At 47.7% G+C, this 21,724-nt stretch overlaps 2 protein-coding genes, 1 long non-coding RNA gene and 1 pseudogene across 9 annotated transcripts in view; 1 reads left to right on the plus strand and 3 right to left on the minus strand.

The window, feature by feature from the left end:
* Nucleotides 1-5,647: 5,647 nt before the first annotated feature.
* LOC141567439 (uncharacterized) lies at nt 5,648-12,789 on the plus strand. Of its 2 annotated transcripts, XR_012490030.2 has the most exons (5): nt 5,648-7,050; nt 10,879-10,996; nt 11,378-11,616; nt 11,916-12,025; nt 12,354-12,789. It is a non-coding gene; the product is annotated as an uncharacterized LOC141567439 (long non-coding RNA). The 2 variants fall into 2 exon arrangements; XR_016022000.1 differs by lacking the exon at nt 5,648-7,050 and having other exon boundaries at nt 10,645-10,996.
* On the minus strand, nt 8,165-10,620 carry TEX101 (testis expressed 101). The gene is made up of 5 exons (XM_019756603.3): nt 10,554-10,620; nt 10,301-10,444; nt 9,987-10,169; nt 8,666-8,794; nt 8,165-8,506 (listed from the first exon to the last, which is right to left on the minus strand). Exons 1-5 carry the CDS (start codon nt 10,615-10,617, stop codon nt 8,271-8,273), a joined length of 756 nt encoding a protein of 251 aa, XP_019612162.3. The 5' UTR covers nt 10,618-10,620; the 3' UTR covers nt 8,165-8,270.
* A 2,151-nt stretch (nt 12,790-14,940) lies between the features above and the next one.
* On the minus strand, nt 14,941-15,194 carry LOC109460820 (small ribosomal subunit protein uS14 pseudogene; annotated as a pseudogene).
* Nucleotides 15,195-17,092: 1,898 nt separating this feature from the next.
* The window catches only part of CD177 (CD177 molecule), a 99,323-nt gene continuing 94,691 nt past the window's right edge, over nt 17,093-21,724 (minus strand). For 5 of the 6 annotated variants that reach the window (XM_074314226.2, XM_074314227.2, XM_019756625.3 and 2 more), the window contains exons 6-9: nt 18,989-19,129; nt 18,092-18,277; nt 17,829-17,954; nt 17,093-17,570 (exon numbers count right to left, since the gene is read on the minus strand). In XM_074314226.2, the coding sequence (XP_074170327.2) occupies nt 17,320-17,570; nt 17,829-17,954; nt 18,092-18,277; nt 18,989-19,129 (704 nt within the window). In that variant the 3' untranslated portion in view covers nt 17,093-17,319. Of the gene's footprint in view, nt 17,571-17,817; nt 17,955-18,091; nt 18,278-18,988; nt 19,130-21,724 lie in introns of those variants that run through there. The other variant, XM_088800140.1, reaches the window with a different exon arrangement.

Here is a 21,724-nt window from a genome sequence, read left to right on the forward strand (position 1 = left end):
TTAAAGATATACTTAATGTAGATTAAAATTAGAAGTTAGAAGGAAAAAGATGTCAGGATGATGAAATCACTCCGCTCTGAACAGAACATTGTATTAAAGTTAAAATAATATTAACATAGTGTTAAAAGTTAAAAACTCAACTAACAAAACATATTCTTGATATTTTATCTTCCTTTTAAATGTTTATGTATCACGCTTCTGTCTTCTGTCCTAGTGAATGATGTGAAATTTCCTAAAGGTGGTGCCTCTGTTTTAGGAGCTTGATTTTCCGTTGATTTTGCTTTAATAATGACATCTCTTGTGTTTCACCATTAATTACGATGTTGGTCATTGATTTGGAAAAGATGTTTCTTTGCAAGTTAAAGAACTATTTTGTTTCTGTTTTGAGGATAGTTGTTAATAAAGGGGAGTGATTTAAAATGTATCAATATATTTTAATAACCATTGAGATGACTGTGTATGCCATATATGTTTTTTCGTTTTTTCGCTCAGCAGTATTTATTGAGTGGCTTCTGTGTGCCAGGTACTGATACACCCATGTCTGATTTTCATCCCCACCTTTTATTAGCTCCTCCATCCTGGGCAATTTACTTAACTTTTTCTGAGCTCTTGCTATCTTATGTATAAAATGATGATATTGTTAGCGCTTCCACTAGGAATGTGGTGAGACTCTATGAGGTCAAGTTCTTATCACATGTCGGGCACTGTGTTAATATTACAGCTCACTCTCTCCCGTTCCCTTCCTGTTGACCACCCACCTCTCCTCTTTCCGCTTTCCTCCATCTCCCTGCCTTGCTCACTGTCACCCTCCTTCCCCTTCCATCTCCTCTCTTCTCCCTCCTTCCCAAGGTCCTCCCCATCACCGCCTCTTTTTCTCCCATTCCTCTGAACTACCCCCTCCCCTTTTCACTTCTTTTATTTTATGAAGTTGCTACCTTCCTCAAATAGAAATAACTAAGAGGTGCATCCCTGGGAGGATTAAGTGTGGTGGTGTTGAGTAGAAAGGAGGAATGGTGGTGCAAAGAAGAGATAATGATCAGCTGGACCAGACAGGACATCCACCGAAAGTATCAGTGATGTGATTGACTCAAGTTACGCAAGCAACAGAGACATCTCATTTCTTGTCTTTTTTTAAATTGGGGAATATTGGGGAACAGTGTGCCTTTCCAGGACCCATCAGCTCCGTGTTAAGTTGTTGTTTTCAATCTAGTTGCGGGGGGCGCAGCTCACTGGCCCATGTGGGACTCGAACCGGTGACCTTGGTGTTATGAGCACTGCGCTCTAACCACTGAGCCAAACGGCTGCCCCAACATCTCATTTCTTGTGAAAGGATGGGATAATAAGTAACAAACAAACAAACAAACAAGGCTTTTCCTTGAAGATAGGAATGTTTCAGGATCATGTGTATTTGCCAAGGGAAACTGGCAAAAAGGAAACGGGTTAATACTATAGAATTAGGTTTCCAGTTTTGCATATTTTGTCTTTATCACTTTCTCTTATAGGAGTGGGTTTTTACTCTTATATTAAGAGTAATGTGGAAAGCGCACAATAAACACAGTAAACTTTGATAATTCAGTTTTTAAACTTCCATCAGCCCATAATATTTGGATGTCACACTAGAAATTTTTTACTATATTCCCCTCCTAAAAAAATCAAATAGAATATTCAGAAATTGGTTGTGTTTTTACAAACCAAAAAAAAAATAAATAAATAAGTAGAAACTCCATTAAGCCAAAATTCTCACTGAATCTTTACCTGGCATCGTTGAGTGTTAAAAATAACCTCTTGTATTTTGTGAAAGCCTGGAATCACTGAGAAATGTATGTCAGGTCTGAGAGATAGAAATGGATATGTATAGAGATAGAGATGGAGGCAGGAGGGAGGAGAGAGAGAAAGGAGAGAGAAGGCAGTTTTTTTCCTTTTTCCTTTTTCAGTGTAGGGTATGGGAGCAGACATGGTGAGAATCTTAGCAGACTCCCAATACCAGGAGGAGGGTGGAGATCTGCAGGCTGCAAAGAAATGGGCTATTGATCCCACTCCTTCAGTAGTCCTGGTAGGATTAGGAGGGAAATAGCCATGTTGTTCTAAACACCTCCTGTTCACCCCATTGGTGAAGGAGGGATACCCCACCTTATGCAATGACCAACACAGCACCCAACACTGCACAGATGACATTGATTGACCGCAGTATCTAATCACATATATTCACAGGGGGAGGAGGACATTGCACCCCACGCAGGTCCACCCAGGGGTTACACTCAGGAGCAGAGCAAGTAAGCAGGGGATGCAGGAGGCAGGCTTAAAGTAACAAGAGAAGGAGGTGTCCCCTGGTTCTCTTAGTTCGATGGAAAATCTAATGATGAGAATTCATGAGGTTGATGCAGGGGGTGCATATGTGTATAGATTAGTCCCTGGAGAGATGTCTAGGACTTTCTGATTCGTATCAAGAACATTCAATCCCTGGAAGAGAAAAACTCAGTGTTCATCTCTTCCGCTGATTGAATAATGATCCAGGTCATGGGAGCCAGTGTAAGCATCCAAGACACTTCCCCTTACTCCTGTTTTTAAAAAGAGCTTTATTGAAGTATCATTTGAGTACCATAAGTTTCACGTGTTTGATGTACACAAAACATTGCAGAACGAAATCGAAGAAGACTGAAATGAATGGGAAGACATCCTGTGTTCATATGGGGAGACTTAATATTGTTAAGATGGCAGCACTCCCCAAACTGATGTTATTATTTCTGCCCTTTCCTCTCTTCTCCTTCCGGTACTCCTATTATGTGTATGTTGCCCTATCTGATGGTATCGCACAGGTCTTTGAGGTTCTGTTTATTTTTCTCATTCTTTTTCCTCAGATTGGATAATTGTTCATCTATCATCAAGTTTGCTGTGTTTTTTTTTTGCTAGTTCATCTGCTTTTGAGCCCCTCTAGTACATTTTTGATTTTCATTAATATACTTTTTTTTTTTTTTTTTAAAGGAGGGCGCAGCTCACAGTGGCCCATGTGGAGATTGAACCTGCTGGTACCACGCTCTAACCAGCTGAGCTAACCGGCCACACTCATTATTATACTTTTAAACTCTAGAATTTCCAACTGGTGTTTTGTCAAAAAAAATAAATTTTTAATTCTTTTTCACCTATTTCCCCACACCTCCCCTCTGGCAATCATCAGTTTGTTCTATTTTTGTTTTGTTTTCTTGTGTGTGTGTTTTTTTTGTTTTTTTTTTACATTCCACATATAAGTGAAATGATATGGTATTTGTATTTTTTCTGTCTGACTTATTTCACTTAGCATAATATCTTCTAGGTCCATCCATGTTGTTGCAAGTGGTGAGATTTCATTCTTTTTTATGGTTGAGTAATATTCCATTGTATATATGTACCACATCTTTATCCTTTTGTCTGTTGATGTGCACACAGGTTGTTTCCATATCTTGACTATTGTAAATAATGCTGCAATAAACATAGGAGTTCATATATCTTTTTGAATTAGTGTTTTCATTTTCTTCAGATAAATACCCAAAAGTGGAATCCCTGGGTCACGTGGTAGTTCTGTTTTTAATTTTTTGAGGAATCTCCATACTGTTTTCCATAGTGGCTGCACCAATTTACAATTGTTTGTTGACCTAAAAATAATTTCCAACTCTCTATTTGATGGATCAGTATTATGATACTTTTTAAAAATTCTGTAACATGGCTTTTTTAAAGTTCTTTGAACATATTCATAATATAAGCTTTGGAGTCTTTGTCTGGTAAGTCCACCATCAGCACCCCTCAGAGACAGTTTCTGTTAATTGCTTTTTTCCTGTTTAGAGTACCTTTCTGTTTCTTTAGATATCTCGTAAGTTTCTGTCAAAAATTGGACATTTTAGATACTAGATTGTCACAACTCTGGATTTTGACCCCCTCCCCAACCCAGGGTCATTTATGTTGCTGTTGGCTTATCTAGTCACTTGCCTCGACTAATTCTGTGGAGTCTGCTTACCCTGCAGAGATTGCTGGTATCCCCGCTTAGTTGTTCTTTTTAAGTTCTTGTGTGTTTGTTTTTAAACCTGGCTTCTCAGGAGTCACTGTGTTTCAGCAGCACTTAGTGGTGAGCCAATGATTGGTCAGAGGTTGTGTTTACATATCTTGAATCCGTATATCTTCTTCCACATGCTGGTGGAGTTTTGTATGAATTGGGGGATGGATTTAAAGTCTGGATATAATTATGCATAATTAATTATGCACCAGGTTTTACTTTCTGTGCACACAAGGCCTTGCACTCAGCCAGGAACACGTAGATAGTGAGGGTCCTCTCTCTCCTCTCACGCTGTCACACAGCCCTGCACATGAGCACAGACTGCTAGATCCCCAGCGATACGTGGTAGTTTATTGAGTCCTACTGGGGTCGTCTTGTTCCTTAGATCTCCCTGTTGAAACGTGACCTATCTGCTGCTCTGTTTCTTTCCCAACCGGAACCAAACCTGGCCATGATGTGGATCTCTCTCAAAGCTGGGCATGTGTTTTTAGATGCCCAGCTCCAAATCCACTCATCTCCCTCCAGGTGAGGCTGCCAGTCCTCAGGAGTGGTCCCTCCTCCTGGAGCCTCTGCTCCAGGAAATGGGTCAGGGGAGATGGGAGCAGCCTCAGGCCAAAATGCCACAGACTTGTATTTTTCTTACCAAGTTTCAGTCCTTTTTTTTTAAAGTAGTCTTGAATTTAACTTATGCCAATGTTTGATTTCTAGAGTCATGAAATGGTTATTTTTGTGAATTTTTTCATCATTGCTTTTTGGAGAGAAGACTTATCAAGCTCCTCACTCACCTGTTCTGGAAATCCGCATACTCTTTTTATTTTTAACATAAGTTTCCTGTCTTGACTCATAACAAAACTATGTGATCGAAATTATTGGCATTTTCATTTTATAGATGACAAAACAGGGCCAGAGCAGTTAAAATCTTTCCCCGAGGTCATCCTAGCTAGAAAGCGACGGAAGCAGGCCTGGATTCTAAAGGTTCTTGAAACGCAGAGCCACACTCCTCACCAGGGCACAGGGGGAGATTCCCAGTAAAGCCAGGAGACAGGGCACCATGTGGGTCTCTGTTAAATCTGCTGTAAAAGTGAGAAAGCACCTTTAGTAACGGCCTCCCAGTTTTTTAAAGCAGCTTTGTAGCGATATAATTCACATCTCCTACAATTTATTGATTTAAAGTATATTCAGGGGTCTTTGGTAGGGTCACAACTGTGCAATCATCATCACAGTCAATCTGAGAACAGCTTCGTTACCTCAGAAAGAAACGCAGTGCTTATCATTAGTTATTCCAGTTCCCACCTTCCCAGCCCTTGGCAAGCACTAATCTACTTTGTCTTTATAGATTGGCTTATTTTGGACATTTTCTATAAATGGAATCATACCACGTGTGTTTGGTGCCTGTCTTTTTCCACTTAGCATAACGTCCTCAAGGTTTAGTTATGTTGTGGTATGTAGGATTACTTCATTCTTTTAAATTGCTGAATAATATTCCATTGTATGGATATACCACCTTTAATTTCCCCATTAGGTGAGGAAGAAGAAAAAAAAAAAAAAAATATATATATATATATATATATATATATATATATAGAGAGAGAGAGAGAGAGAGAGAGAGAGAGCACTGCATGTCTGCCTCTGGTTCCTGGCACAGAGCTCCTAAAACCCTTGTAATTTCCTAAGTGATATGATAGCAGTAGAAGCATCTTTTGTTCTAATATTTGGTTTTTGACTCTGGTTCCTGGCACAGGACTCCTAAATCCCTTGGAATTTCCTGGGTGATGGGAGTATCTTTTGTTCTAATAGGTGACTCTTGGTGGGCCCCTGGATGGGGGCCAGTTACCAGAAAGACCAAGCCATGATTAGAGGCTTCGAATTTTCAGCCCCACGCCCCATTCTCCAGGGAGGGGAGAGGGACTGGAAATGGAATTAATGATCGATCATGCCTGCATGAGGGAACCTCCAAAAAATCCCCAAAAGTAGAGGTTTGGAGAGCTTCCGGGTTGGTGAACACATGTCAGTGCTGGGAGAGTGACGCTGCTTCCCACATACCTTGACTTCTGCACCTCTGCCTTCTAGATGTTTATCTGTATCCTTTACCATATCCTTTTATGATAAACTGGTAAATCTAAGTAAAGTATTTTCCTGAGTCCTTTGAGTTGCTCCAGCAAATAAATTGAACCCAGGAAAGGGTCATGGGAAACTCCAATTTATAGCTGATGTGAGGTCAGAAGCACAGGTGACTGGACTTGCTATTGGCTTTTTTTTTTTTAAGCCCTGTCCATTGTTTATGTGCGTTTATGTGCATTTAGGTTAACATGCTTTTTTTTTTTAATTGGGGGAGGGGAACAGGACTTTATTGGGGAACAGTGTGTACTTCCAGGCTTTTTCCAAGTCAAGTTGTCCTTTCAGTCTTAGTTGAGGAGGGTGCAGCTCAGCTCCAGGTCCAGTTGCCATTTTCTAGTTGCAGGGGGCGCAGCCCACCATCCTTTGCTGGAGTCAAACCGGCAACCTTGTGGTTGAGAGGATGCGCTCCAACCAACTGAGCCATCCGGGAGCTCAGCGGCACCAGCTGCCGTGTTCAATCTTAGTTGCAGGGGGCGGAGCCCGCCATCCCTTTCAGGACTCAAGGAGTTGAACTGGCAACCTTGTGTGTGGTTGAGAGCCCACTGGCCCATGTGGGAATCAAACCGGCAGCCTTCGGAGTTAGGAGCCTGGAGCTCTAACTGCCTGAGCCACTGGGCCGGCCCCTGCTATTGGCTTTTGAATCTGGGGATTAGCAGTCTCCAAGGACTGAGCCCGTAGCTTGTGGGATCTAACACTATCTCCAGGTAGAGAGTGTCAGGATTGAGTTAAATTATAGGACACCCAGCTGGTATCAGAATTGCTTGGCGTGGGAAAAACCCCCACACATCTGATTTCAGAAGTGTTGTGAAAGTGGTAGTCATGTGAGAATAAAGGAGGAACACAGGAGGAAGACCGTTTTTCCTGCTAACCTGGATCTGTACCTATAAGTGGAATTTCTGGGTTACATGGTAAGTCTATGTTTATCTTTTTCTTTTTTTCCCCTTCTTCCACCTCCCGTGCCCCCCACCCCAACTCCAGTTCAAGCTGTTGTTTCTCAGCCTAGTTGTGAAGGACACAGCTCCCTGGTCATGCTGGTGTTATGAGCCTTGCACTACCCCCGGCTGAGGCAGTCAGTCACCAGTTGTCGGTCAGCCGCTCACAGCCGCTCTCACTGGCCACCAGCCGCTCCTGGCAGCTCACACCAACCTGCAGCTGCTCACGGCAGCCCGGCAGCCCAGCTGCAGGGAGAGCTGTTGTTCACAATCTTAGCTGTAGAGGGCACAGCTCACTGGCCCATGTGGGAATCAAACGGGCGACTGCAGCTTTAGGAGCACGGCGCTCCAACCGCCTGAGCCACTGGGCCAGCTGAAGCTGTTCTTTTAAAAAGAAAAAAAGGTCTGTTCCCTCTTACCCTCTCAACCTTTTGCTTTGCTCCATACAGCTTCTATATCATTTGAGACTTTTAAAATAAGATAGATTTTACGTATTCTTAATAATTAAGCAAATACATAAATAAGCATGAGAATCTTAAAAAAAAAATCCACTCCCAATAGTCTCAGGAGTAGCTCCCTCCTAAGTTCCCTCTGGCCACTGAAAAGACGTTAGGTAGGCAGCAGAGAAGGGAAGGAATGATGCAAAGTGGGCAAGGGACAGACAGGACATAGGGAAATGGAGCCCATGATAATTGGAGAACTTGGAGTCTCGTTTTTCTCGTTCTCATTCTGCCATACCTCCCAGGGAAATACTAGAATCCCAAACAACCAACTTTGGCCTTACTGTATTGGACCGGGAGTGTTCTGGAGGAGGTCAATGTTAGTCTCGTGTTCAGCTAGCCTATCAGAGTGAATGGAAAACCAGACTTTAGATCAAAATATCAAAGTTCTGGTCTTGGCTCTGCCCATAGCTATAAATGTGTGACACTCACTAAAGCTTTCCAGATCTGTGATTCACTTTCTGCAAAACGTGTGAGTTGGAGAAGATGAATTTTAAAGGCCCTTTCAGCATTAAAATTCCACTTATAGTCTTGGAGCATACACAAATCACAGCAGAAACTTTATTATAAATGTCAAACACATCCACAGAAACACTGTTCTTCAGATCTCCACCTGCTCATCCGCTAGTTCATGTTCAGTAGTCAAAGGATCCCCGTCAAAAGGGGTGTCCTGTGACCTGGGACAGACGAGCCTCTTCAGGAGAAAAGGACAAGCAATGGCAGCAACAGCAGCAGCAGCAGCAGGAATTCAAACCTCCCAACTGAAATGGGAAGCAAGGTGGCCCCATTTTCGATTTTTCGGGGTTGAATGAGAGACTGGTATGGACATATTTCATTCACCCACATGGGTCCTATTGTGAGGAGCCCAGACATCAGCCTGCAACCAGTTATGGATGTACAGCCTTTGACCTCCAAAGCTGAGTTGATGTCTCCTATGGAACAAAAAAGGATGGGAGACACATAGATGTCTTAGGACATCAGAGAAAAATCCAGTCCCCCCTTATTCCTGGGCCCCAAGAGTGTCAGGACCTCTTGGGATCCACTCAGATGTCTGGTTTTCCAGCCCCTGAAACCTTCGATGTTCGGTTTACCTCCAATGATCCGAAGTCTTCCTTGATAACATCGACCTGTACCTTTGGGACAGGGAAGAGTAGGCGCACTCAGACAGGTCCCCAAAGCCACACAGGTTGGGCAATGGAGGGTTGTTGACACATTGGAACCTGGAGGGGAAAAGAGAAGGACAATTATGGATATGTCCTGCCTTTGGAGTTGTCCCTTCTTTCTGCCTTCCCAAGTCCTTCCTGCTGGCGCCACTCTAATCAAGGCCTATTGCTGCAACCTCCCCACCCTTTTCCAACTGATTTTTCTGTGTTGTCAGAACCCCATCCAATCTGACTTCCAAACTCCATGTGTAAGTGTGGAGATACAGAGATAAAAAGGACCCAGTTCTATCTAGGATCATTGTCTAGAAGGACAAAGACGACAGTAATTAACTACAACACAACTCAGTTGGCACTGTGTCCTAGGTGTAATAGCAAAGGATTAGAGGAGGACCTAATTACGCGAAAGAATTTAAAGATTTTCACAGAGCGGGAACCTGAGTTGAGATGGAGGATAAATAGAGGTTAGCTACGTGGAAATGGGGATTAAGTGGGGGTAGGAATGGAAACAGCAAGGACAAAGGCCTGGACGTGTGAACCAGCTTGGTGAATATGGAGAATTGTGAGAAACTGCAGTGTTGATATTCAGCTGGTAGGCACAAGTACGGCTGGACTGATTTTTATAACCAGTGTCCATTCTGATTGGCCAGTATCCTCTCCATTGTTAAATATTTTGAGTACTAGCCCCAGCTAGAACCCAATAAATGACAGAGGGAAGAGGAGGAAATGAGCTGAGAAGACAGTCAGGGCCAGATTATTTATAAGCTTTGAAGCCAAATAGGAGACTTGGGCTGTGGTCATGCAGCAACTGTTGGATTGATTATGGCATCACCCTGCTCAGAGACCTCCACTGACATCTTATTGTTTAATAAACACAAAACCCAATTTACACCCTAGCCTTCGTTGATGTCCCTTTGCTCTGAGCAGTGTTTAGATCCCAGGTTAACAATTTAGAAAAAGGAAGACAAACTGACTCTGGGTGGTGAACACACAGTGGGATTTATAGGTGATGTAATACAGAATTGAAATCTATGTAATTTTACTAACAATTGTCACCCCAATAAATTAAAAAAAAAGAAAGAAAGAAAGAACAGAAAAAAAAAAAAAAGGAAGACAAGCAAAAGGTCTGAGGTCCTTTTGTGTATGGCCCACTTGGGCCTAAGCCAAGTAAAACCGCAAAGAAGGAAGACCTACATTCTCTTCAGGGGTTTAACAAGTTTCTCTTCGCAGCCATCTCCCCCTCCCAAGGTACCTGGGGTCACATCTGGTCTCCATAACTCAGTTAAGTTCTTCTGGTTGTTGCACAGGGAATCCTCACAGTAGTTACTGTAAGAGACTGTGATTATGCCGGGGGGTGGAGAGTGCTGGGCAAACGTTACTGCCTGTGTTCCTTCGGAAATGCAGCCCTTAGTGGCCAAAACTGCTGTCCTGGCCCCTATTATGAGACAAGAAGGAAGGAAAGTGGACGGTGGGCCTAATGTTTGGCCTGGGGAAGGGGGAACAGCAATGACACGGACTCACTCACCCTTCCTCCCACCTGTCCCAATTTCCCCTTTCTCATTTTACCTGATTTAATTATCAGCATGGATTCCTGGCAAAGTGACCCATTGTCACAAGTCTCAACTTTCTCTGTGGTCCAGTTAAATGTACTTCTTGGATCCTCTTCTATACTCATGGAGATACCCTTGTGACAATACAAATCTTGTGCCACTGGGGAGAAAATGAGATAAAGCATTTGCCCTTCTGTGTGGGGCCCAAATCACACCTTTTCTAGAAATCACCTTGTGACCCAGCTGTTCCTTCCCTCCCCCATACATACATGCCAAGGAGGAGGCTCCGAGGAGAAAGAGGAACAGCAAAGTTTGGATGTGATGGGTTCCCATGGCTTCTTTTAGAGACGTTGGGAATAGCTGATCAGGATCTGCAATTTGATGGAGAAGAGGGAACTTTGCAACCACATGGATGAGATTCAATCTAGGTCCTGGCAAGTCCCAACTTCAGGGCAGAGCTTATGGTACATAACACTATGACTTCTAAAGTCAGTCTGTCCCTATCTAGCTTGTGGGTTTGAGCAAGTTAACAAGTTTAATGTGCCTCAGTTTCCATAACTGTAATTCTCAAACCCGGCTACCTATTCCCTTAAGATAAGAAGTTCAACAACTCAATACCCTCCAACCTCAGGATCCAGGAGTCGGGACCAAAGACGCCTTCTTCCTCACACTCAGGAGTCCAGGCTCAAACTTACAGGCTCTCAAGACCCAGGTATCCCAGTCCTCAGCCCTCAGGCCCATCAGAACCCAGGATTCTGAGATCCCAGCCCTGTTCTACCTAACGATCCAGGAGTATGGGTTCAGTCACCTTTTCCTGTAGGACACGTCATTCTGGGCCCAGCCCCTCCTCCCTCAGACCCAGGAGCCCAGGCCCCCAGCCCCTCCTCCCTCAGACCCAGGCCCCCAGCCCCTCCTCCCTCAGACCCAGGAGCCCAGGCCCCCAGCCCCTCCTCCCTCAGACCCAGGAGCCCAGGCCCCCAGCCCCTCCTCCCTCAGACCCAGGCCTGCAGCTTTCTCTTTCCTCAGCACCCAGGAATCTGGGTCCCCAGCCCCCGTGGACTCTTTAAGGGACCAAATTCCTCTTGGCTTCCAGGTAATCTCACAAGAATCTCACCAGGTTCTGAAAGTGCTCCCTGGAACGCCCGTCCCGCTCAGCCTGGCCCTCTTGAAGTCTTCGTGAGGTACGGAAGGCGGGCTAACCCCCCCCCTCCACAAGGTCATTCGAAGCCCCATTGGTCAGTGCGAAAGCATCAGATGAGCTTATTGGATGAGCCTGGAAGAACGCTACGCCTCATTGGCCCTGGAGACACCAATTCCCGGCAGTCTTAGAAGGTGCGCATGCGCAAAATGGCGAGCGGAGGGCAAGGCCGTTAGGAAGGGAGGGAAGGTAGCTGGTTTTTGCAGCGCCCCACGTGCATTGCAGGGTGGGCAGCGCATCGCCGAATGACCTCGTCTACCCTCTTCTCTCTTTGGGCTACGGAGTGTGCTTCTCCAGCCACACTAGGAGGTCACCCTTGGCCCTCACCCACTGAACTTGTTTCCCTGCCCAAAGGACCTCTCATGTTTGCAACCTGGCCTCTGCCCCACCCAGTGGCCATAGCCAACTTGACCTCCTCACTTTTCACTTGCAGTGGCTCCTGCTCAGCCCAGGCGTCATCCTGTGATGACGTCATCCTCTCATCGCATCCTGGCACCAGCCCTGTCCGTGGTCTTTTGGAAGGCTGAGCAGAGGAATGTCAGTGTCAGTGTTATTTCCAGCACTCCTAAATGTGTGCATGAGCAGTAACTGGTGGCAAAGGTTGCCATCTTGTCTCACCTGTGTGTCCGTGTCAGTACCACGAGCAAGACGTGTCATTCAGATTTCTTGTTCATGCAGAAAATTCTATTTTACATATATGTAAACCTTCCAGTGGCAACATGAAGTAAAGATGCCCTTTGTGTGCTTTCTGATGTGGTACTGTGTCTGTGAGTTCTGTGGTATAAATGAACATTTATTTTTAATAGAGAAAATGCCTGCATAAAAGCCTGCCAATGGGGCGCCTCACCAGGGAATGCTTCTTCTCTTCCAGACTTACAAGAGTGAGTTTCCAGCAGAGTCCAGAGGAGCACAGGGCTTGGTCTGGCCTGAGCAGGCCGCACACTGAGCGTTACAGGACCTCACCAGCCTGCATTGGCGGGAGTCCCGGAGCACGCGCGTGAATAGCTTCTGTGCTGGTTATCCTCTTATTGCCCCTCAGCCCCATCCAGATCCACTCTTCATCACCCTGCTGGACCTTGCAAGCGTTTTGCACTGTCCTCCTGGCACGATGCTGGGCGTTGCCAGTAGAGAGTGCTGCAGGAGGCAGCGCTTCTCTTCCAGCCCCAGGGGGGAGGTGGCTCCCTATGTCTCCCATTCCCTTATTCTTTAGAGTTCTCTCTGCCCTTTACTAACCAATCCCCACATTGATGCTAATCTCCTGCTACCAGATAATGATTCTTTGTATTAAACTTTCCCTATTAAAATTAGTGTGTGGCTTCTGACTCCTGCCTGGACCCTGACTGAAAGACTGTAAGGGTGTGAGACCAGAGGACCTGGCTTGATGGGGCTGAATCCTTCCACATGGGAATTAGGACTTAAGGTGTTAGCTCAGGCATCTGGGCCTATCATTACTACTCTGCCAGGATAGTTAGTTAATGTCTGGATTCAATGCTAGAGCTTCTTTGGCGTGTTGGAGAGAAATAGAGTCCCAAGTTTGGGGACATGGGAAAGCTGGAATGAGTCTGTCAATGTACAGCCTCTTCAGTCATCTCCTTACCGTATTCCCAGGAAGGGGACACCAAGAGCTCTGTGGTGGCTCACCTCTGAGGCAGAAGATGCTTGTGGGAACTGCTGGGAAAAGAGGGTCCTGGAGTGGCCAAGCGGTGACACTGGGTATGCAGAGGCAAAGTGGCCCCAAGCACTGCAATAGCCACAGAACTAAAAGGTCACCAGAGTGTTTTGACACGTAGGGATCTGTGGTGAAGCTAAATGACCAAGAGGTCCCTAAAAGTGAGTTCCCTGGGAAACCTACTAAGGAGCTGCTTGATACTGATGGAAATTTTCAGGCTCTGATGGGAAGCATTAGGACTTGGGTCGCCATGACAAGAATAGATGACTTTACCCAGTTCCCAGACTAAGCCAGCTCATAGACCTGGAGCACCATGAATGAGGGGGGAGGCTGCGTCCATTTGAGAAGGACCCTGCAGCGTAACCACAGGTGTAGACAGTGAATCTTCCCCAAAACCAGAGAGAGCAGGGGCCATTGATCTGCAGGAGTTGGGCGCCGCTTTAAAGGGAAATAAACACACAGAGCTTGTGGGGTTAGTTGGCTGGTGCCTCTGGATGGGGGCTGATCCCACCATGAACCAGGTCAGGGCTTAGATGGACTTTTGGGCAGGTCCCTTTCCCAGTGGGCTCCATGGGCCCACAGAATCATCGTCTTGGTGTTTAAGTCATCACAGAATGTGTAATCCCGTGTCTCCCCGAAAATAAGACCTAGCCAGACAGTCAGCTCTAATGCGTCTTTTGGAGCAAAAATTAATATAAGACCCGGTCTTATTTTACTATAAGCCGAGGTCTGTATAATAATATAATATAATATAATACCGGGTCTTATATTAATCTTTGCTCCAAAAGACACATTAGAGCTGATTGTCCAGCTAGGTCTTATTTTCGGGGAGATAGGGTAGGAATTAGTTCCTATTACATAGGTTCCCTGACTCATGGAGTGAGGGCTATTATGGTAGGAAAGGCCAACTGATACTTCTGATACCATCCCTACCCCCACCAAGATAGTAAATCGGAAAAAGTAATTCCCTGGAGAAATTTCTGAGATTAGTGTCAACACCAAAGATTGGAAGATGGAGGGTCTAGGTTGTTGCTGTGTCTCCATTTACTGTGCTTGTTTGGTTACTGCAAAAGCAGAAGGGTCTGGAGAATCATGACAGGTTACAGCAAATGTAAGTGGCAAATGACAATTGCAGCTGCAGTTCTAAATGTGGTTTCTTATAGACCTTGAATATACAGCAACAGATCAAACACTTCATTTTCCTGTATCTCTTGGCAGAGATAATCATTTATGTTCATATTTCAGGGACAAGAGTATACCTTCACTTTCTGGCCTTGTGGCTTGGTCCTCTCCTGCTCTCTCCTACAATGCGATCCACAGGGATCTTGATCTGATTTTCTACAGAACATCACATTTCATTGATGAATTTATGTTATTTAATCAGACTCAGTGAACAAGATGTAGCAAGCATCCTTGATGATTCAGGAATAAGACCATGTCAGAGGTTGGGAGAGAAACTGCAGTATCCAGCACCCACCGCACTGATGTAAATCTTATAGTTCTGGGGCATGTGCCACTATTCCTTCTAAACTGAGAGACAATTTGCTACAACTTCAGAAAAGACTTAGGTCTCTCAAGATTTTTTTGGAGGGGAAATGTAGTACATTTTTTCCTCGGCATGAATACTTTTATGTAACTGGGGGGAAATGAGCCACAAATTTTGAAGATGAATTTCCTGAAAAGATCATAGTAAATTTTAGAGAGGTTTCTATAATCACATGACAATGACATTTATATTAAAACACTAGTAATTGAAGTCTTTTTAAATTTTATGTACAAAGAGCTGGCATTGTTTCTGCAGCATTCTTCCATTCATTCATGGAAGTTCATTTAGTCCAATTTAATGAACCTTATATCCTTCGCGAACTGATGGAAACACTGGTGACACATATTGAGGCCGTACTTTCAGATCACACCGTGCAGGTTTGAGCAGACACGGCAAGAACGAGAACCCTGACTGAATTTTCTTGGATGGCTCCAGTAGAGCTGCCGGTGACCCATCTTGCTCTCTCGGATGCAACGAGGTAAAAGGCTGCAGCACATTTTGATACTCTGCTCTTGAGCATTTCTGAGGGAATCCATAAGAGGGCCGGTTTTGAGTGGATCCTAGAGCAAGAAAGGGCCCTGTTGAAGGTTCAGGCTAGACACCCAGCTGTCTGAGCCTCAGGCCATAAGACACAACAGACCCAATGTCACTGAAAGTTTCTGTGACAAAGAGATAATAGGATAATAACAGTGCAAAACTTCAGGGTTTTAGAGCAAAGGTGTGTCTCTTCTGCAGAAAACTATCCTCCATTTGGAAAACAGCTCCTGAAGTATCACCACTGGGTCCCAGTAAAGTCGGAAATTGTGACTTCAAGACACCAACAGCATTGTGATCGAAACTGCGTATCACACACTGGGCGCTGTCTGAGCCACCAAGCGTGACATTGGGCACGTACAGCAGCATCCATCATCCATGAAACAGGTGTGCATGGGATCAGGTTCAAGCAGGAATGGAGGGCTCGGGTGAACGCCCCATGAGGGGGCTCGGACGCCCACCGCGCCTGCTCTTCTAGCCCCTGCCTCCACCCACACCTACGGGCTCATGCTGCTACCCCGTGATCTGTTTACAGAGGAGAGAGAGTGCCGACCAGGTTTACGTGAGTGTGCGTGAGGAATCCCACCACATCGTACTCCCGTGGAAGCCACGACTGCGCCCTGGCCATTTTGTGCTCCAGCTGCAGCTGAAACAGGCAGAGAACAGGTCCCTCTGCTGATCACCAGAAGGAACGTGACCACTAGAGGGAGGCCACGCACCTCGGTGGAGGAGGACGAGGTTTGGAAGCCAGGAGATTTTTGGGGGTACATCTTATCTCATTGGCCAGTGGCCCTGTTCAGTGGGAAACTACAGAAACTCAAGAGTCAAAACCATCAGACACTCACGTCCCAAAAGAACAAAGACTTGCGTCACACAACAATTGTCCACAGCAGGTGTGGGCAGGTGGTGAGAGAATGTGGAACAGGTGACAGAAGAAGGCAGCTCTGACTGGCACGAGCTGCACTGACAGGACCTTCGCAGCTTTGCTGTATGCACCCCCCCACACACACTGTGTACGAGAAGAACTGGCCCCCTGACACTGGGAGTATGGCTGCACTGTCATTACCACCACGTTACTAGGATGGAGTAGCAGATGGGATTGTGTGTGTCTTCTACATGGGAGACTGATTCCCATCGGGACAGAGAAAAAGGATGGATGTGAAGAGGAAATGGGAGGACAAGCTGGCCACGCTTTCCTTTCCCAGATTCCCTCTCTCCCCTCTTCCCCCTGCTCTGTGCTGTGGGTGAGATTTACGGGGCCTGCGTCAATCATATCTGCTGCCTTCCAGCTGGGCTCAGTCAATGGGAGACAGAAGACGGACAGAGTGAGGCTGGGGGACTAATTTCCCAGCTCCCTCCCTGCAGTGTCACCTGGGCTGGACGGGTGACTCAGCCTGAGAGCAGAGCCCCTGTCAGGCAGCCCTTTCTAAACCTCCGCGCTCCCTCTCCAGATTCTCGTCACGGTAAGGACTTGTCGGCCTTCAGGCCTATGATGATAACAGACCCCATGACATCAGCCTCAGGAACCTGTGCCTGCCCTCCTTTCTCTACTTACTCACTCAGACCCTTATGTCAGTGACTCAAGTAGCGTGAGCCCCCTGTTTGTGCGGGAGCCCTGACTGCTAAGTAGAAGCCTCCTTGGTCAGAGGACACCTTCACCACCCAGGTCATGGTGATGCCCATAGACCTTTGGCTGCAGCTCCGTGCAGATTCTGCTACCATCCAAGCTCGATCGGAGACGTGCACTGGGCCAGTGAAGGATGGGTCTGAGATGGTGAATTTCTCTCCAGATTAGCCCCACCCGCCTCCATGCAGATCTGTGGGTGTCCCGCCCTCCCCTCCCATAGAGGAACGCCAGTCCTAGGAGAAAAGACGATGTCTTTATTCATCACACACACGTGGCCACTGCTTGAATGTTCACTCTCCCACAGCGCAGGTTCAACTGCTCCCAGGCCCTTCCATATGTTGTTATCAGGTCACAAGGTGTGTGGGTTGTGCGTGGATGAGAATTCATGGAGAAGATGGGAAATAACTCAGTGTTTGGTTATAAGGTCAGAGGGAGGTTTGGGTTTAGAGGGTCAGCAGGGACTAAGAATCAAGGGGAAATGGATTCAGCAGGGAGGGCACCCCACACCAAAGGGCTAGGGAAAGCCCCAGCGTCACCACCCAAGCCAGGTAGGGGGTAGGGGCAGCTCCAGATTTCTGTCTATTGGGAGCCTTATCTTTCTTCCCAGTGACCTCCAATGCATACAAGTCCCCAATATTGAGGGTGTGGTTCAGCAAGGAGCTGGAAGGTTGGGCCACGCAGCCCTGAATGTCCAATGTGTAGCTCAGCTTACCTAAAGGGCGAAGACAAAATCAGACAGGACTCAAACTGGAGCACACTTCAATTCCTAAGACCCAGGGTTTCCACACCCATCCTCTCCCCCATGAGACCAGGAGATCAGGCTCTTAGGCCCCTCCGCCCTCAGACCAAGGAATTTGGGTCCCCAGCTCCCCAAGCCTATAAGTCAGAGCCTCAACCACCATCCCACCTCAGGGCCAGTGAATCCAGGCCCCCATCCCCTTCATCCTAGGAACCTGCCCTCAGCACTTACGCCCTAGGAGTAGAATGGAACCACTGTAACAATGACTGGTGCCATTAGGGCATGTGACAGTTCTAGTACAGGATCCATGGAGTCCCACGCAGGCAGGACACTGCAGGTCTCCCGGGGCAGGGGCCGCTGGGGGGCAGAGAGAAGGTTGGGGTGCACAGCTCTGCTCCCAGCTGCAGCCACCCTCCTTGAGCCCGAGTCTCTGAGTCTCTGTGTCCAGCCTCTCCTCGTGGCCCTGGTCCCCCCAGGTGTCTGGGCTGCCATACCTGGATGAAGGAGGGAGTCCAACAGGACACTGCTACTGCTGGCATTGTTGCAGCCACTGGAAGAGCAGAAATGGGCATAGGAGGCAACGAGTACTCCGGGGGGCGCCGAGTGGATGGTCACGGTCTGGGAATCCCAGGTCCTGTCCCTGGTGCAGCCTTTGTTCCCCACTATCAATGATTGGGGTCCTGAGGGATGAGAGCAAAAGCACAGGCTGGGGAAGCGGAGGCTCCGAGGGGGCTGCAGCCTGTGATTCTGGGATGCTCACAAGCACAGGGGGAGGCAGGGCCCCTGAGAACAACAGCACAGGTCCTGGCAGGTGGGGCAAGGACTGGGTGGGGCCTGCGCCAGGGTCCTCCCCCAGCTCTGCCACCTCAGATCTTGCCCAATTGTCACCTTCTCAGGAGATCCTCCTTGACCTCTGGGTTTCCATTTGCAAACTTCACTTGACTCTCCCTCCCTCCTTTCCTGAGGAGTTTCTCTCCATTGCTTACGTCTTTCTGCCCAGATCTTGCTCTTTCTTATTTGTTGTTTCCTCTTTTCCCACTGGCGCATAGAGCTGCAGGAAGGCAGATGCCATGGGATCTACAGAGCCTGGCACACAGCAGGTGCCCAATGAGCCTTGAATGAAGACCCTGAGGTCATTCTGTGCCAGCTCTGTTCTCAGCTCTTTGCATGGATTATCGATTATGTCCTCATGACCACCCAGCAAACAAGGTAGGGTTTCTGCTAGCACCTCACCCCGTTTTCCGAAGGGGAAACCAAGGTGCAGACAGAAGAAGTTGGAGTTAGAACTCCAGGCATGGGGGACACCAGGCGGGAAATTCAGGGGACACCATCCAGGGCAGGGGCCCCGGGACTCTGCTCAGGGGTCCGGCCAATTTGCACAGCCCACGCACCTACATCTATGAGCAGAAGTGTCTCCTGACACATCTCCTGAAAATTACACCTGACGTTGTTCAATGCGTTCCATTGGATGGCTTTGTGAGTCAGGTTTCGCTGAGTCGTAAATATGGTCCCCTGTTGACAGGTCAGAAAAGCTGAGGAGAAGAAATGAATAGGGTCTGTGTAAGCCAGGGAAGCAACCATCACTGTCCCTCCAGGTCCCATGTTGAGGGGCTGATCACGTTCTTGAGTCACACTCCAGGTGACCTGGACACAGAGTCACTCAATCTCAGGCTTACGAGGGACCTTTGAAGTCTGAGTCCAACCCCCATTCTCTCCTGCTTCTGTTCCCACAGCTGCAGGGATGTGGGGGAGCCGGAGGTTCGTCCTCAGCGGAGCCCATCTGTTTCCCTCACTGGGTCTCAAAGTCCTCATCTGCATAATGAGGTGCTAGTCGGACACCACATATTCTTTTAACTGAAAAGCCCTATGTTCCAGACAAAAATAGTCCAGCGCCTACTGTGTACTGAGCACTTCCTACATGCTGGCGGTCAGGATTGCTTGCACGGATTAGCCCATTTAAGCCTCCCAAGCAGCTTCCTCACCTCAGTTCCCTCATTTCCTACAGCGACCACCCCTCCCCCAAAATAGGTGGTGTTATCCTCCCGCTCCCCTTTTTCAAGATGGGAAACAGACAGAGGACTCCTGAAGCAGCTTGCCCACTGTCCCACCACTAGAATTAGCAGAGCTGGGCTCCTTGGGGTGAGTGATGGGGAAGACGGTGGTTGTTGACCATCCTCAGCTGCCTTGGTCTCTGAGGCCCTCAGGAGACCCGTTAGAAAACCAGGATCCCAGAGCTTCTCTGAAGGTCGCCGCGTGACCAGCAGGGCTGTGTCCCATGCTGCAGAATCTCCTCTGCTGACCACGTGGCACCAGCACCTCATGTAAGCCTCTCTGCAGCCCACGAAGGAGGCCCGCTCATTCCCCCCTGGCAGACCACATCCAGCTCCTGCTGTCCTCCCAGCCACGACCCCACTCTCCCCACCCCCATCTTCCCCATCTTGGTCAGTGGCAGCTCCTTTCTTGCAATTGCTCAAGTTGAGAACATTGCGGTCATTCTTAACAATTCTCTGTCTTACAGCCCGTGTTGCACCCATCAGGAAATCCTGGTGGCTTAAGCTGCAAAATACCTCCAGAACCAGCCCACTCCTCACCCCCAGGCTCCGAGACTCCCTGCGCTCTCAGCTGCTTCCTCCTGAGTCCCTGGGGCCCCCGCACCCCTGCTCCTGCCTCCACCGACTCTATTCTCCACCCAGCAGCCACAGGATCCTCATAAACGGTCAATCGATTCATGTCAGTCCTCTGCTCACAAGACTCCAACAGGTCTCCATCCCTCTCCGAATATTACAATGGCCTCAAAGGCCCTCTGTGATCTGGCCGCCCCCTCTGTCTGCCACATGTCCTGCTCTCCTTTGACCACACTGCTGGCGCCACACAGACAACCTGTGGCTCTTCCTTGAGCACAGGGCAGGCACCCGCCGCCCCGGGGCCTTAGCCTCTGCTCCCCTGCTACTGATGGTCGCGACCATCACCACCTCCCTGAATGTGGTCCAAAAGGCTCAGAGATGGAGAGCCTTCAACAGTGGCTCAGTGGCAGAGCGCAGACAGGAGCCCGCGTCTCTGACTCGGAGCCGAGGCTTTTAACTGCTGTGCTCTCCTGACCGTGCGGACCCACCACTCTCACCGGGACCACTGCCCAGGTCCTCAGGGGCGCGGTCGAAGCCATTCACGTTCCTGCCCTTTGGTTCTCCTTCATGGACTCCTGCCAGGGCCTGGTTTGGCGATCTGTGCTGTGCACCCAGTCTACTCCCAGCCCCATGCCTGTCAGGGCTGTCTGTCACCCCGGAATGCCCTTCTCTCTGCGTGACATCTTGTTGTACCCCAGCTTCCGACTCCCGGCCTTGCTGATGCTCAGGTATAGGTTGGTGCAAAAGTAATTGTGGTGTCAAAGGTTAAAAATAGTTGCCAAAACCGTAATTACTTATGCACCTAATTGCTAAATTGCTGCAATGAACTGAGGCAGGGAAGGCAGACACGTCCTCCAAGATCTGCCTCCAGTGTTGAAAGCGAACAGAATAGGGTTATGTATTAGGAATATTCATTTGTGGTGTAGTCGCTGTGTTTTGTGGGCCTGTGTGTGGTTTGTGTAGCACATGTGTATGGTGTGTGGGTGAAGCGGGTGTGTGGTATGTGTGTGGGAGGATGGGGTGTGTGGCACGTGTATATGTTTGTATGGTATATGCAGTGTGTGCATGTGCGGTGTGTGATGTACTGGTATGTGTGTAAGATGCATGTGGTATGTTTGTTGTGCAGGTGTGGCATGATATATGTTCTGTGTGTGTGTGTGTTGTGTGTTTGTGGTGTATGGTCTGTCATGTGTGGTTTATGTGGTGTATGTGGTATGAGAGGTGTGGTGGGTGGTCTGCGTGTTGTGTGTGGTGGGTGGTCTGCGTGTTGTGTGTGGTGGGTGGTCTGCGTGTTGTGTGTGGTGGGTGGTCTGTATGTTGTGTGCTCTGTGTTTTGTGTGGTTTGCGGTGTGTGTGGTGCATGAGATTTTGGTGTGTGTGGTGTGTGTCAGGTGTATTGAAGAATGTGTGGTGTGTATGTGGCATGGTGAGTGTGTTTGTGTCTGCTGTGTGTATTATATGCTGTGTGTCTGTGCGGTATGGTTTGAGGCGTGGGTTACATCT

The sequence above is a fragment of the Rhinolophus sinicus genome, chromosome 8 (genome assembly GCF_057876585.1).
Source record: "Rhinolophus sinicus isolate RSI-liver-muscle chromosome 8, RSI-T2T, whole genome shotgun sequence".
In the NCBI taxonomy this organism is placed as follows: Eukaryota; Metazoa; Chordata; class Mammalia; order Chiroptera; family Rhinolophidae; genus Rhinolophus; species Rhinolophus sinicus.

What these genes read in the sequence shown, in the direction of transcription:
- TEX101 (XM_019756603.3), bottom strand. Translation starts at nt 10,617, where the DNA reads ATGGGAACCCATCACATCCAAACTTTGCTGTTCCTCTTTCTCCTCGGA. An exon ending in CATGCTGATAATTAAATCAG is followed by an intron (nt 10,170 to 10,300) that starts GTAAAATGAGAA and finishes GTCTCATAATAG; the next exon opens with GGGCCAGGACAGCAGTTTTG. An exon ending in GAGACCAGATGTGACCCCAG is followed by an intron (nt 8,795 to 9,986) that starts GTACCTTGGGAG and finishes TTTCCCCTCCAG; the next exon opens with GTTCCAATGTGTCAACAACC.